The sequence below is a fragment of the Rhineura floridana genome, chromosome 22 (genome assembly GCF_030035675.1).
Source record: "Rhineura floridana isolate rRhiFlo1 chromosome 22, rRhiFlo1.hap2, whole genome shotgun sequence".
NCBI lineage: Eukaryota > Metazoa > Chordata > Lepidosauria > Squamata > Rhineuridae > Rhineura > Rhineura floridana.
Window position 1 is genome coordinate 855020 of NC_084501.1, and position 16598 is coordinate 871617.

At 50.1% G+C, this 16598-nt stretch overlaps 1 protein-coding gene across 10 annotated transcripts in view; it reads left to right on the top strand.

Annotated features, from left to right (window-relative positions):
- The window catches only part of RASGRP2 (RAS guanyl releasing protein 2), a 66875-nt gene extending 51249 nt beyond the window's left edge, over window positions 1-15626 (top strand). For all 10 annotated transcript variants that reach the window (XM_061605644.1, XM_061605648.1, XM_061605643.1 and 7 more), the window contains 6 exons: window positions 1667-1782; window positions 7831-7972; window positions 9387-9423; window positions 10051-10209; window positions 14525-14612; window positions 15296-15626. In XM_061605644.1, coding sequence (XP_061461628.1) covers window positions 1667-1782; window positions 7831-7972; window positions 9387-9423; window positions 10051-10209; window positions 14525-14583 — 513 coding nt within the window. In that variant the 3' untranslated portion in view covers window positions 14584-14612; window positions 15296-15626. The remainder of the gene's footprint in view (window positions 1-1666; window positions 1783-7830; window positions 7973-9386; window positions 9424-10050; window positions 10210-14524; window positions 14613-15295) is intronic.
- The last annotated feature ends 972 nt before the right edge of the window (window positions 15627-16598 follow it).

Below are 16598 nucleotides of genomic sequence, written 5' to 3' on the forward strand. Positions count from 1 at the left end.
GACCCCCCAGCCTGAGCGTGGCAGCGATAGAGGGTTGTTTCGCTCTGCCAAGCACCAATGAGCCTTTTTTTTACTTAATTGGATTTCCCTCAGAAAGAGAGAATCCAAATTAAAGTGGGGTGCTGGGAAGAATCTGACTTGGCGGGGGCACTGCTAAAAACTTCCTGTCTGAGAAGTGGGAATCCCACAGTAACACCGGTCTGGAAGGAACGCTAGAACAGGAGGATGTTCAAGAATGAGGATAAAACAACTGAAATGGAATTTTATTTTAATGAGCAGAAGAGGACTATGGAAGTCAGGCAGGGCACGGAGAGACTGCTCGTCAAGGAGCCAACACTTCTTCAACCCTGCTGGGCTCACAGTGGCCAGGGCAGGAGGGGGGCAGCTCTTAACACTTTCCTCCCTGGGCCTCCCCAGACCCACACAGAGGTCCAGGGCTCCTGTAGTCCCCTCCCCTCTCCCCATTATTGGGCACGACTGGGAGATGGGGGGTGGCTGTGGATCTGCTGGAACAAAAACTGCTCCCTGGACACCCCCCCCCCCGTCTCCAGAATATGGTGGACAGTTCAGCAAGGGCAGCATTTCCAGAAGGTTAGATCTGCATCTTTATTTTTAATTTATTGCATTTATAGCTTGGCTTTTCTCCTATGAGCTCAAGATCGTGCAGTTCAGATTGTCCGTGGCTTTAAAAGAAGAAGCCCAGGGACAGCCCAACAGAGCGATGACTTGATGGCAAAACCATGTGGATGCCCCTTCAAAGGGTCCTTCCAGGCGGGGGATGGGTGTTGTGGGGTGGGTGCTCCTCACACTGCAGGGTTTGGACAGCATCCACATGAAGTTGGTGGCATCGAAATGCCTGTCTGTATTCCCCTCCCCCATTTAATCTGGATTTACCATTTTGGGAGTAAATCCGATAAAAAAAAATTTTTTTAAAAACCTGTTGCCAACAACCTGCTTGCAACAACTCAGCGATGTATCTGGGAGCACCAGATGGATCTTTAGTGGAGATCAGGGCAAAAGTCTTGGAGTATGAGCCGGTCAACACCTGGCAGAAGCCGTGAAGGAGAAATAGGCATCCCCCATGTTTTCCAGAAGCTGATTTTCCGGCAGTTTTTGTGCCTCGTGTAGTGTAGTCCCATCCAAGTCAGCTCAGAAGGAAGACCTGAGAAGTTCAATAGAACTTACTCCCAGATATGTGAGCACAGGATTGCAATCTGGCAGCAGCAGGACATCTTTCTCTTGCAATCTGTACAGCAGCAGCAGCAGCGTGTGTATGGCACACTTCCATTTGCGGGGGAGGGAGGGGAGAGGTCAAGCTAAAATCCAAGACCCGGAAGACAACAGAGGAGGGGGAAGGAAATGGAGCCAGGGGTTAACCAGGGGTGAAGCATGGGTGATTACATCAGCTCTACATACTTAAGGTGGTGTGTAAACTGGCCTTCAAAAATATTGGTGCTTGAGGGGTAGGTCAGGATGAGCTGCTTCGGTTTTTTGGGGGGGGATGTCCCACACTCTACAGAGGGGGCAGACCTGTTTTATCCTGAGCCGTCTTCAGCTTGGGTCAGGGTCCAAGTAGGATTTGGGTAAGTGCAGGGGTCATCTTGTCACCTGGGATGCTGAAGGGCCGTGGCTCAGGGCCTGTTGCCTTCCTCCTCCTGTCTTTCAGTCTGTCTTCCGGAACTTTGATGTGGATGGAGATGGGCATATTTCCCAGGAAGAGTTCAAGATCATCCGGAACAACTTCCCATACCTGTGCAAATTTGGAGACCTGGATGAGAACCAGTGAGTGCCTGCCAGGGGGGATCAAGCCATGTTGAGGTTCAAACACCGGCCCCACCCCCACCCTGGTTTGTTCATTTTAAACACCTCTGTACCCCATCATTCTGTTTAGAAGTGCCCAAAGTGGCATACATCAAAAATATGAAAACGGTTCAGCAAAGAGCAGAATAATAACAACATTATTATTAAAATCGAGAACTATAAATTTGACTAGGAAATCATACATTCTTAATTTAATTTTTGTGCCTGCTTTAAGAGACAATCTTTCTCACTAACAAATGTAGGCTTCTGTGTTCACAAATTAAAATGTAAAATTGAACTTCATTCTCCCCCCACTAACAGGCTCTATTTCCACAACTCATAAGACAACCACATATGTTGAAAATAAATTCTTCTCACAAACATTAGTAATGGCAGTGAAGCATCAGCAGCCACCCAGATACCTCAGAGTTGTCTTCCTTTTCTCAAAAACCACCTGAAGGCCCATCAATAGACTTAATTTGAGGTTCTGAGGCTGCCTCCCTGTTGGCAGAGTCGCTTGAATAATGCAGACAGAACCCAGAGAGAAAGGATCCTCCTGATAATACTTCACTGGATAAACTGAACAAAAGCAGTGTATAATGTGAGGAGAGTGAGAGCCAGTGTGGTGTAATGGTTAAGGTGTTGGACTATGACCTGGGAGACCAGGATTCGAATCCCCACATAGCCATGAAGCCCACTGGGTGACCTTGGGCCAGTCACTGCCTCTCAGCCTCATGAAAACCCTATCCATAGGGTCGCCCTAAGTTGGAATCGACTTGAAGGCAATACATTTACAATGTGAGGAGAAAGAAACAGAGAGGTTTTGTTTTTCAGGCCTTGTTCAGAGCAGGGAGACATACAAGCAAATGTATAGGAGGAAAACTCCCTCAGAACTACACAGCCAATCACAGCACCTCACTGAAGAGCATGCCACTCTGCCTGGTTGCTAAGCAACACTTCCACCTGTCCCCCTCTTGAATAGTTGACTTCAACATTAACAGAATTAACCCTTAACTTACAAACTGAATGATCCCCACTGTTGCATCCCAATACTCCCTACTACCTACCTCCATGCTATAATTTATACCTTGCACTCTGTTGGCTGCATTAATGGTGTCACCTGCAAGCTGGCAAAGAGCATGCCTTTGAGCATGTACAGAGTGTATTTCCTTCAGTACTGAGAAACGACAGCCAGATCTAGAATAGGCACTTGGACTTTGCATATAGAAGGCAACTCTTCCAGGATAGTTTTCACCTCAGCACCACTCATTTTTAAAACTAATTCTTGCTTCAAAGAAAACCCACTGTTGTGAGAGACACAGTGTTATTCATGGGAGAGATGTTATCTCCCCCCCCCCCCCCGGCCACCACTGCTATCTTTTAAGTTACTGCTATGGCTCCTCTTTAGCAGCTAACTTTGGGTGAGGACTGATGATGTGTGCTCAGTGGGGCATTCTCTCTGCCTGGCTAGGAGGGAAGGAAGACTGGAAGAGAATAGGAGGCGCTATGGTGAACTGGGGGCTCTTCTGGGGATCGGAAGCACGTAGCAGACATCCAGATGGGAAACTGCTTGTGTGGAACAGAGGAACGGCGAAGGGAAGAAGAGGAACCAAATGAAGAGGAGGAAAGGTTCAGCAGTGAGGACTAGAACCTTGAGGTGGAGTGTGAGAAAGAGTAACTGTGAAGTCTTAAAGAGAGGAGTATCTTAGGGGCAAGAGATGAGCTCAGCAAAGTTAAGTGGCTTGTGGCACCTTTAAAGATTAGCCGTTGGACTGTGGAGAAGTGTGGCAACTGAAATCGGTAATTTGTGTCCTCAGTAAAATGGCCAGCCCTCCTTTTGGGTGCAGTGCAAAGGTGCTCTCCTGGAGGGAGAGGTGTATAATTGGGGTGGGCCAAAGTGTTTTGGGGTGCTCACTCCCAGCTTCTTATTTGCTGTTGCCATCTGGGGTCCTCACACCTCTATGAAGTGCAACAGTTTTGACTGGAGGAAATGACAGTGGACCTTGAAGGGGAACGGTCCCTGGTCCTGGAGGGAGAGAGAGAGAGTGTGTTTGAGTTTCTGGGATGGGGAAACTTCCGCTCTTTTTAAAAAAAAGCTTTCTGACTGAGCTGCGCTTCAAACTTTTCTGCAAATAAGGAACTGCGAACCAGCCTCAACCTCTTCCTAAAGAATCCTGCTCCTCTTTCTGTGCCACAACTTCTTGGTTATTTTTGCTGCCGCAGCTTGACACAAAAAGTCCTTAGCAAAACAGGAGGCCCTTTAGAGGCTGGATGTTTTTTATTTCAGTGGTTTTGTGTGCATATTCTGCTCATGATCAAAATCTACTTTGAACAATGAGTTCTGGATCCCGCTTGAATTTAGTATGTGGGAGGCCAGGGCAGAGAGGTGGGAGTGAATTGCACATTTTTCTGGCAGGGTTGGATGCGCAGTCCAAACGTTTCAGGGCTGACTCCATTCTCTGGCTCCCAGCCCACCCCTCCCACTCTGTGAGCCTCCTCGGGTGGGGAGGGAGGGGGCAAGGACACCCCAGGGGTCCTTCTTCCTTCCAGCCACATCAGTCCTTATGTGGTGACCTGCCTGGCTGACTGCCGCTCTCCCAAGCAGCTGCTGGACTCCTCCAACCTAAAACGAACAAGGGGGGGCTTCCCTTGCTCTCTCTCTGTGGTTTCCGGGGTGGGGGCGCTGCCTCCACCCTGCCTCTTTTCAGAGGGTGGGAACAGGGAGGGGCTGGGCGTGGTGGCCTCTCCAGTGAACTGTTTCATCTGCTGTGCACAAGTCTGCCCCTCCTTGTCCTCCTCCCCGGGGACCCCCAAAGGCCTGGCACCCCAACTTTCCCCTCTTAACCTGCCGTTCGGACAGCTGGGCTGCTGCTGAGGCAGACAAGTGCACAGGGTGCCTTGACGCACATTCTGGTGTGCAGGTCTCATCTGTGGAAAATCAGTCCCTCTCCCCCTGCACTGAGGCTGGAGTTTAGAGTGGCTTGAGGCATGACATTTCTGGCCGTAACACGCACCTTCCTTCCTTCCTTCCTTTTGCCCACTGTTGCTTCTGGCTTCATGTAGAGTTGAGCTGAATTGGGGCAACATTTTATTCCTTCACTTATTGTCTTACCATACTTCTTTGCTCAAAAAGGTACATGGGTCTTCCCTGCACTTCCATTTTATCCTGACAACAACCCTGTGAGGGAGGTTAGGCTGAGAGACAGCGACTGGCCCAACGGTCACCCAGTGAGGTTTTGACTAAAGGGGAGATTTTATTTTATTTATTTATTTATTACATTTATATGCCGCCCCATAGCCGAAGCTCTCTGGGCTGTTGACAACATTTGAACTCTGGTCTTCCTACCCTAACCTTGCATTCTGATCCAGGGAGTGCCTTTGTTTCTATTGAAGGCTGCAATCTTTTTTAGGAGAGGGAGGGTGCATTCCCCCATTTTCCCCACGATCCCCTTCTCTCTGCCACCTACATGAATCTGGGGCGCAGGTTGTACCCCCCCCACTTGCTAATTGCTGCATCGCACAGGCCCTCAAAGCCATTTTTGTGCTCCTTCCAAAAGGGATGGAGAGAGCATTTGCAAATGTCTTCCTGTGGAAGAGAAGGTGTAGGACATATCTCCAGGTCCATGGTCCTGTGCTCAGTGTCATGTTCCAGCTGTGGACATGGCATGGATGGTGCAACCCAGGGACAACATGGGGAGCGTCATCTGGGATCCGAGTGTGGATGTGGGAGGCCCATAGCTCCGTGGGAGAGCATGCACTCTGCCTGCAGAACCCCCCCCCGCCCCCCACCAGGTGCAGTTCCCAGCATCTGTAACTAGGAAGGTCAGGCAGCAGATGAAGGGTCTCCCTGCCTGAAACCCTGGAGAGCTGCTGCCAGTCAGAGCAGGTAATTCTGGGCTAGATGGACCAAGTTCCTGTGGGCGCTGCCTGCCCGCCCAGCCTTGCTTGCAGTGGGGTGTGCTGCATGCCTCTCCCCGCTGGGCCAGTGCAGAGCCAGGAGGCAAGGCTGCTTTGTGGGCTCTCGCTCCCTTCACTGCACGTCTTATTTCTTTGCTAAGTTTCTGTCCTGCCCTTCCTGCCAAAAGAGCCCAGGCGGCAAACAACCAAACCACAAAAACAATACAACTTAAAAGAGATGATTTAAAAAAATTAAATCTTGAACACATTTTAAAACAGTAAGATCTAACAGCAGGTTTAAAAACAGTTGCATACCCTCCCAGCTAATAATTTCAAGGTCTGTTTCAGCCTTCACATGCCTGGGGGACCAGGAATGGTTTTCACTTCCTCCTGAGACAGACACAGCTCATCAGGGAAGGTATTCCACAAATGGGGAAATTGCCACTGTGGAGGCCCTGTCATGGGTCAGTGCCAACCTGGCAGCACCACCAACAGGGCATGCCCTGCTGATCATAGGGGCTGAGATGCGCTGTCTTAAGTACTTGAGTCCCAAGTGGCTTAGGGCTGCATGCACTTGGACTAATGCAGAATCAGGGCTAGTACTTCACTGGCAGCCAGTGCCGCACTTTCAGGACTGGTGACGCTTGGTCCCATCAGGCTGCCCCACCCACCAACCTTGAAGCTGTATTCTGCACTAACTGCTGCAGCAAGACTACCTGGAGTGCATTGCTGTCGTCCACGCTCCCGCAGTAGTCCAAGGTCACTCAAGCATGGACAGCTAAGGCCAGGCTCTCCTGGTCCAGGACCAGTGTAGGTGGTGAACCAGCCTAAGCTGGCATTAGCGCTCCCAGCCACAGGAGCCACTTGGGACTCCAGTGACAGGTTGGAACGCAGATGTACTCCCAGACTGTGAACCTGTTCCTGCAGAGGGAGTGCAACCCTTCCCAGAGCAGGCTGTCCCCCTGAATGCTGGACACAGGAACCACCCACTAGCACCTCTGTCTGATCAGGATTCAGCCTCCATTTGTGGGGGGCCCTCCAGCCCATCGCTGCCTCCACACACCTGCCCAACATCTTCACAGCCTCTCCTGATCCAGATGGATTGGCAAGTCAGAGCTCCATGTCATCTGCATTCTGAAGACACCATCCTCCAAATCCCCAGATAACCACTCCCAGGAGTTTCATGTAGATATTAAACAACATGGGTCTAGGAGACAGAATGAACCCTTGCAGGGCCCCACAGATGAAAATATATGGGGCTCAGCAACAGTCCCCTCAAACTGCTTTCTGGTAATGACCCTGCAGGCAGGAACGAAACCACTCCCATGTGATGCATTCAGCTCCCACCCCCAAAGGACACCACTGTCAACAGTGTTGACAACTGCTGAGAGATTGAGGAGACCCAGCAGGACCCCCTCCCCCTCTCCTGGCAGAGCTCATCAGTCAGAGGGACCAAGGATGCTTTGGTGCTAAAACAGGGCCTGAAGCCAGAGAGAAACTGGACTAAATGGTCTGCTCACTCTTGGCATGCCTGTAGCAGGCCAGCCACCACCCACTCAGTCACTTTGCCCGTGAGGGAATGTTGGAGACTCGGTGGTCGTTTTCTCAAACTTCTGGGTCCAGGGAGGACCTCTTGAAGAGTGGCTGCACCAGCACATCTTCCAAAGCAGTGGGTATGGCCCCCTCATGTAGTGAGGTGTCTAGTCAACCCCCTCCTCCCATATTTTAACAGCCGTAGCAGGCAGGGATCCTCACCACAGTGTCCTGTCCAGTCCTCAGGCGGTAACAGCAGAAACTGCTACCGCAGGTGGTAACTAAATGGTGCTCCAGAACCTCCAATGGACCTTCACTAACTTTGGCATCAAAAATAGTCAAGACTAATTGGCTCCCTGACTTCCTCACCCACACTTTGTGACCCCTGATTGGCTGGGATGGGATCCTGGTGTGAAAGAAGCCCTGTTACAGTTTTTCAAAAATAACATGAGAAGACCCCGATAGACTAAGTGTGATGGGGGGGCTGGGTTATGTGGCCACTGAGATGCCACTTGTTGTAGGGGTTGACTCCTTGGCCCAAATTAAGGGCCCAAATCTTTTTTCCCTCCCCCCTTTTCAATGGGCATCCCTGCCCCACAGGGACGGCTGCATCAGTCGGGAAGAAATGATCTCCTACTTCATGAAGTCCAGCATGGAGCTCAATGGCAAAATGGGCTTCATCCACAGTTTCCATGAGACCACGTTCCTGCGCCCCATTGCCTGTCGCCACTGCAAGGGTCTGGTGAGCCATTTGCTCTGTGTGTGCATGTGTGTAGGTGGCGTGTTTCCATTCCCGTCTGTGCTAAAGAAGAACTGGCCATCTGGATCAGACCCCTCAAGCAGGGGGGACGACCCTGGACCCTCCCAGTTGCTAGACCATGACTCCTAGCATCCCTGAACGTTGGCCACGCTGGCGGACGTTGACTTCCAGCTGCATTGATCTGGAGGGGCCACAGATGGTCCCCATCCCCTTCTGGCCACTGTCCTCCTCAGGCTCTTCCTCCCCTTCCCACTCCTTTCAGGGAAGAGGGGGAAAGAGGCATGGCCTTTGGCTGAAGATGTTATGGGCTGATGGAGAAGGATGGGGGGGAATCCCCCAGGCAGTGAGCTGCGTGTGTTAAATAATGCTGGGTGTTGGATGCAGGACTGGCGCCAGTAGTCACCATTGTCAGGCACCTGCCAGGGTCCACCCCCTGCAGGGGGCCGGCTGCAGATCCCCCTCCACCACCACCACATCTTCCTGCCCCTGCTGCTATTACTCCTCCTTGCTTGCCTGTCCTCCTGCTCTCTCCCATGGAGGAGCTGGGGCATCATTCATCACTTGCCTTGCACTCTCCTGTGTGTGTGGGGGAGAGGAAGCGCACATTAATTTGACAGACATGACAGCAGTGAAGAAGAGGAGACCCCCTCCCCCAAAAAAACCTTGGAGCTGGCACAGTGCTTGCAAGAAGTGTTCTGTTTTGTTCTAAACCTGCCTCCTGTGATACGGTTGGTGTTCTCAAAGCAAAACAGGAACAAGCTCTTCTGTTTGGTTTGCCACCCTGGGCTCCTGCTGGGAGGGAGGGCGGGATATAAATCAAATAATAAATAAATAAACCCCACGGCAGTTTTAAGTCTTCCCCATTACAAGGGCATTTGCTATTTTATTATTTTGACTGCTTGCTCTTACGACATATTTGAGGTTCCAGGACAGGAATGCTTTTATCATCGTCCTGATGTAGATTTGTAAAACAGATTGCATATTTTGGTTTGAAGACTGCTCCTGAAGAGGGGCCTTGTGACTCAAAATGTGCTGGGCTGTAATACACTGCTCTTCATGCAGCTTTGAGTGTTTTCCTCTCTGTCGTGCCCCCCCATCACACACTTTGATGTTAGCAAGCTTTTAAGCTGGGCACGTCTCTTTGTCCTGCTGAAGAAGAGACCTGTGTAGTTTTGAAACTGTGACTTTACTTTTCCAACACAGTTTGCTCAATAAGCAAAATCCAAGGAACTTTTTGGGGTCTTTTTTTTTTTTAGGCCAGCCTCTCTGTTTAATTTATTTTCTAAGACTTTCAAAGGGAAGAGAAGAAACTGATTCGGAGAATAGGTGTGTAGTGAGGCTGTTTCGGCCATCCATCCTTACGTGACCTCCAGTGGACTTGCTTCTCTCTCCCCAGATTCTTGGTCTCTACAAGAAAGGACTAAAATGTCGAGGTAAGTTGTAGGGGGAGGTACTCAAATTGGTGAAAAGTGTGGGGAGGGGTGGCGTTTCCCTAGGTTTGGGTGGAACAGGGTTTAATTTCAGTCAAGGGTTAAGACCAGAGCTTGTTTCGAATGGCAGGAGTCAGCTCTGGAAAATGTCAAATAATACAAAAACTGGTGTTCCTCTGAGCATGCACAGAGTGTTATCCCTTCTCCACTGGATTAGAGCCAGAGCTTCCCTTCAGAGAGTATATTTTCCAGCCTTGTGTTTCCAACCTTTGCAGCACAGGTGCACATGCTGCCCTCCAAGCCCAAAAAGATAGAGAATGGATGGATGGAAGGTAGAGAGGAATGATTGCAGGAGGTGGTGTACATGAGACAGAGAAAGCGAAATGGGAGGCAGGGCGAGTGCTCTGTGTGTGTGTTAGAGGGAGAGAGGGAGAGTTAGACAGGGTCTCACCCATGTTTTCCTTTGCACCCCCACTTCCCCCAAGGCCCTTGACTCTAGATAGGTTGTCCACCCCTGCTTTGCAGAAGTGTAACCAGGGGAATGGGGTTGGGCAAGCTGACTTTTGACCCTGTGGAGGAAGGACGCCATCCTGATGCTCTGACTCCCTTCCCTGGTGTGCTGCCGTCCAGCCTGCGGTGTGAGCTGCCACAAACAGTGCCGGGACCTCCTCTCCGTGGAATGCCGGAAGCGCGCCAAGAGTGTCAGCCTTGACAGACCAGCAGCTCTGCCCGCCCGCTCCTTCAGCCTCTCGTTGCCCCGCCCTGGGCGGCCATCTCTGCGTCATGCAGGTAGGGATGGCCTCATCCGCTCTGCCTCCCCCACCCCCGTCTTGCTTGCGTGAGCTGGGCCAAGTGGGACCAGTCCAGCCCAGGACTGATGTCCATGTAGTTAAGACACGAGGCCTTCCCATATTGTTCTGTCTCCAACATCTGGCACTTAGGGGTAGACTGCCTTTTAGCATGGAGGTTTCTTTGGCCGTCACTGCTCACACATGAGAGATGGTAGAGCGCCTGCTTTGCTCACGAAAGGCCTCAAGTTCAAAGGTCCCATCATCTCTGGACAGGGCTGGGAAAGACCCAAGACGGACATCTTGCAGAGCCCCTCCTACTCATGGGAACACCGAACGCTGCCTAAGACCAAGTCTTAACCCCTTGGTCCACCTAGCGCAGTATTGTCTACACTGACTGGCAGCAGCTCTCTGAGTTTCAGGGAGAAGCCCTTCCCAGCCCTCTCTGAAGATGCTGCTGAGGGAGTGAGCCTGCAGGCCACGCAGGCACTGTGGCTTGACTTGGCGTTGGGGAGCTTTCTGTCTTTCTGTTTAAACCAGCTCCCTCTTTAGAATTGTGCAAACGGAAATCTTCCTTTATTTTTAGGGGAATGACATTAGTTCAGTGGCAGAGTGTCTGCTTTGTTATGTTATGTTGTGTTACGGTTTATTTCTATGCCACCTTTTGGCCAAAAAGGCCCTCAAGGCAGGTCACAAAAAATACACACAAATAAAAATACACATCAGAAAAGAACAATACAGTTTACAAAAAAAATAGCATTGTTAAAAAAGCAACAGCAACATCTTTCAGTAACAATACAATAGCAATCAGCACTTTCCTAATGTTTTGATGATGTTTACTAGTTCTTACATCAAAGTGTCGAGAAAGATGGCAGCAGAACAAGGGGTCTTGGTACCCGGAGGGGAAGAATATGGAAGTTCTTGGTGAGAAAAGATTAGGAAGACAAGAAGAGGAGGGTGTTGGCTGTGGCAGCCATGTAGAGAGAGCCCCAAGCCAAGAGTGATGCTTGGGATGGCAAATAAAAAAAAAATATATGGCATCATTAGGGGGGAAAGGGCCAAAGGGTGGCTAATTGGACCCAGGCAGTCAGTGATGATAGTGGAGAATTAGTGAAGACTTTCCTCTTCCAGGCATTCTAGCATGTGTTTTAATTGGCTTTTAAATATGTGTTTTTAAATTTGTATATTTGTTTTTATGTTTTAATTGTTGTAAACAACAAGAGAGCTTCGGCTATGGGGCGGTATACAAAGTAATAAATAAATAAAATTATGATGACAACAACTGGACCTCCAAAGAGAGAGGATGATTAGAAAGCAGCTGGTGGATTAGATCTCAGGAGAGGTGGGAAATAACAGAAGGAGGCTTCTGGACTGCATGGAATTTGCATGTGGATTTAATCGTTTTCAAAGCTTTAGTGAGACTTAGGAATGAGAGGGTGCCAAAGGGTTAAAGAAGAACAGGCTTCCGTCTCCACTTCGCCTCTAAAAGCCCAGGAGGTGATGGGTTGGTGTGCAGAAGGTCCCAGGTTTGCCCTTCTGCATCTCCAGGCAGGGCGGGGAGGGACTCCCTGCCTGAAACGCTGCACAGTTGCTCCCAGTCAGTGCAGACGAAGGAGGGGGAACCTGGGGGGGGCAGAAGCTGCTGCCCCTCCCAGGCAATTGGCTGTGCCGGTTGGGCTGATGGACGTTGGAGCTGAACAACAGCAGGAGTGCGCCCCCCACCCTTCCTGGTTCCCCATCTTTTGCCCACCCAATATTCAGCCAGGTGGACCAATGGCCCAACTCCGGCTCTCTCTCAGGCAGCTTCCTATGCAATCCTTTCTGGGATTTATTTATTTATTAAGAGATGGATTGACTCCAGAAAGGAAGCCACAGACCTGAACTTATAAGATCTGAACAGGGTGGCTCATGACAGATGCTCTTGGAGGTCACTCATTCATAGGTTCGCCATAAGTCGTAGTCAGCTTGGAGGCACATAACAACAACAACAATCCCACCCTTCCTCCCAGAAGTAGTCCACCTGATGTATTTATCTCTTGAATCGGCTTGTTTCCCATTTGCAGCTGCTGAATACCTTCTGCCTTCTGCAAAGCTACTTTCTGTCTCCTGTCCTTCTTTCCCATTTTTCTTATTTTTGTCTTTTTAGCATCTGAGGTCACCAGCACACCCCTAGCCACTGGCCCCCTTCCTTTCCCACCCGGGGAGCCTCGCCCTCTGCCGGAAACCCACTTCCCCCCCAGATAACCGTTCAGCCCAGCTGTGGCTTCCTGTCCTGTTTGTTTCTGGCTGATAATCGCTCTCTCTCTCTCTCTCTCTCTCTCTCTCTCAGAAGGGGCTTCCTGTGCGTGCCACCCTCTGGGTGTTTGCTCTTTGGGGAAGAGCCGTGACAAATCCCTGCTGGCATCTCCAAGAGGGACTGGGAAAGACTTTTGCCTAAGACCCCAGAGCTGCCAGTCAGTGTAGACAAGACTGAGCTAAGTGGGCCCATTTTCTGGCTCAGGATAAGGCAGCTCTGGATGGGAGGAGAGATGTGAGCAGGGGGCTGGACTCGATGGCCTACAAGGCCCCTTCCAACTCTATGATTCTATGATTCTATACACTTCAGTTCTTTGGGCTGCTGATTTGGGATCTCTCCATCACTACTTCTGTAACAAAACAGAAACATTTGGCTTAAGATGGGAAAAGACCACACTGCTGGGAGGGGCAGGGGAGACAGTGCAAATATTTCCACACCGTGAATGCTCTCAGCTTTCCTGGTTGTGGGAAGTGCCTCCAGGCTGGTCATTATTGTGGGATGGGGGCTGCTCACACATGCAAGGTTTTACCCGGCATCCACATCACATCTGCAGCACCAAAATGCCAGGCTGTATCCCTCCCTCCCTCCCGATTTAATCTGGATTTGTGCTTTCTGTGGAAAATACGATGTTAAACTAAACTCATGTGCAATATCTAAATTGCCCATTTGCAGTATGGCCCTGTGTGGAAGCACCCAGTGTCGTCACTCTGCGCCCCCCACCTTCCACTCTGCCAAATATCTGCAGTGGTTGATTTGTGATGAAGCATCATCTCCCCCTTGTGTCCTAAATCTGCTTCACACGGGGGATCTTGAGATACGTTAGGCTAGGCAGTGGTTGTTCTGTGCTGATCCAAGTGACCAGGAAAATGAATAAAGGGATATCTGTTCTGGGAGGACTTCTCTAGGGCAAGGAATAGATTTCCGGCTTGCCTGGGATGAGGCATAGCAGAAAGGACTTTGAAATCTCCACCATGGCCTCTCCGGCATTTCATCAGAGCTTCTTTTAATATGCCCAAGATTGACCTTCTGGTCTGGTCTGCCTGGTGAAGAGTTCTGGTTAAATTTTTATTATTATTTATTTATTATTATTATTATTACTACAAAGATGTGCAACCAACATCATTATGGAAGTGATTGCTGTAGAATGCTGAAAGGTTTTAAGTGTGGAAACATTCTTACCAGTGGAATGGCAGATTCACACAAGGTGAAGGAAACAGCATATTATTCCATCCTGTCTCATCATGTAAGATAACTAGACATGTAGAAAGAAAATGGTTTTTTAAAAAATTTACAAGATTAGATTTAGATTATTTACATAGATAGCTTCAGTGGTAGCACCACCCGCTTTGGATGCGGAAGACCCCCCCCCATCACAACTGGCACCTCCAGGGAACAGGCAGTGGGAAAGACCCTGCAGAGTCCCTGCCTGTCAGAGTGAACAATACTCGGCTAGATGAACAAATCTTCTGATGGGGCATAAGGCAGTTTCTTATGAGGAAGAATTTTGTGAGTGGTCCAGCCAGCCATAACAGACAGCAATGCTTTTAGAATGTGTGTGTGTGTGTGTGTGTGTGTGAGAGAGAGAGAGAGAGAGAGAGAGAGAGAGTGAGTGCTAGTCTAGATGATCTCTGGAGTCAACTTTAAATTTCATGATTGTCTGTTTTGCATTTCTTAATACCTAGAGATGAAAATACAGATGTTGAGTTCAGGGTGCCATTCCTCGCTGCACCCCTCAGCCATAGAGCTGTAGAGTGTAAGGGTCCTTGGAGGTTCTCTAGTCCAACCTCCTGCTCAATGCAGGATCTGCAGTGGAGGATGCAACTACACAATTCATGGCAAATGGCCACCCAGGGTCATCTACTAGGAATCTATTCATCTTGGAAGGAAGCAGGGGAGGGGGACTCTCCCTCCATTCCTTCTGCTTTGGCAGTTAGTTCCTTGTTGGGGGGCTGGGATGTTCAGGGAGCCAAATAAAAGTGTCTTCCATTTCAGCTCAGTTCACATTCTGGTCTCCTTGCAGAAATCCAGGAGGAGGGCACCCAGGCCCTGGAGGACGGGGTCTTTGATGTCCACCTATGAGGTGGATGCTGGAGGGAGCCTGGCACCAGGTGATTATTCTTGAGGGCTCCTGGTGTTCTGCTGTGGTTCTGGAAGTGGAAGGAGTCTCTTGGGGCTGCCCTGCAGGCCGTGGCCCAGACCCTTGCTGTGTGCTGTGGTTTTTACATGGAGCACACACTTTGCTTGAGGCGCTTTTGGGGGGGTGCAAGGGAGAGGGGCTCTGCACCCCTCCAGACGTAGCTGGGATGCAGCTCCCATTGCCCTTCAGCATTGGCCAAGCTGGTGGGGCTGACAAGACTTCGAGGCCAGCAACATATCTGGTGGAACTCAGTGTCACGTCTGTGATTCTGGGAATAGCTGCAGCCGTGGGCAGGGTCACTCTAATCGCAAGCACAATTCCACCCCCTCATGCCAACAGAAATTGAGCCACGGTTGGGCAATCTAGAAACCAGATAGGGGGAGGAGGTCAGGCATGCTTCAGATTTGCAAAAGTACAAAAAAGAAGCAGCAGCACTAAAATGCATATTTTAGGATAAAATGTCTTTAGGAATGTCTGCATTGAGACAAAATACAAACTTTTGTACAAACTTTTTTCAAAGCAGATGATTGCAGAAACTGGATGGAACACATGTGAACTCGTCAAAGGGCTGGGAGTAGGCAGTGGGGCTGTGCATGCTGCCCTGGGCCACAGCGGCTCATTTAACCCACCCTCTTGCTGTCTTTGTTTTTGCAGAAAGATCTCCTTGTTTCCTCACCTCCTTGGCCACCGCCGCCACCCTCAAGTCCTCCTCAGCCCGGTCCAAGTGACACCCTCTCCCCTCCCCACCCCCTTAAGTGGAATTCTGTGTGTTTCAAGGGTGGGGGGGTTTGATGAGATGATGAGAGAGATGATCCTGCTGAGGCTCAGGAAAGCCACGATCGAGTCCAGAGCACCCTCTTCTCTTCCATGCCTTCCAGGGACGCTGGGGGCTGCCTTGCAGGCCCTTCCCGAAATGTGCGTGTATGTTTGTAGCAAGAACTGGACTTAAACAGTGTAATAATAACGAATAAATTTGACACCTCCCGTTGTCGGCCCATCTTTTCCCCTCAGGTGGGATTCCACTCCTGGGAGTGTGAAGGAGGAGCCCCCCCCTCTCCTTCCCTCCCCCTCCGTCTCTGGTTCTGACAGGCTGCTGAGTGGGCCCAATCCTCACTCACCTCCCTCCCTCTCCCTCCCTTTCGCATGCTTGTCTGGTTTCTCCTCTTGGTCCCATTTTGCCCACTTTAGCAGCTGTGCAGCAGGTGGAAGTTCAACAGGCAAAGCTTCCCCACCATCCCTCATCTAACTTATTTATCACACTTACAAACGGCATCTGTGCATATGCACAGTGAGTGCAAATGACAGGATACGAAAGCACTGTCGCCTCTCTAGGATTCAGCCCACCTCAGCACTGGGTGAGAATTGCTATTCCTTTTGGGGTGGGGGGAAGCATTTAATATATATATATATATATATAATATCTCGAATGGAGAAGGTGAGGTGAAAGAGGGAGGCTCAGTTGGCTGGATGACAAGCTATATGATTTCTCCCCTCCCCCCTCTTATTTCTTGAGGAAGGGAAAGGGGGGAGATCAAAATGAAATGCCCGCATTGGTTCTTCCCAGGTGACAGCTGCTGTTTCTCATTCCATGTCGCTCACATCAAGGCTTCTGTCACAGCGGCCTGGGAGGATGGCTGGCGAGGGGTTATCAAGCGACATTTCCCTCTGCCCTCCAAGCTCCCACCCACAGATTAGATGCTCCTTCCCCCCATTTTCTCAAGTGCCCCCCTTTCCTTTCCATACCTTTTTTGTTTACCTTTCTTTGGCGCTGCTGAAACAGTCCACACGGCACAGTCTAGAAAGTAAAATGGAAATGTACTGCCTTCAAGTCGATCCCGACTTATGGCGACCCTATGAATAGGGTTTTCATGGTAAGCGGTATTCAGAGGGGGATTACCATTGCCTCCCTCTGAGGCTGAGAGGCAGTGACTGGCCCAAGGTCACCCAGTGAGCTTCA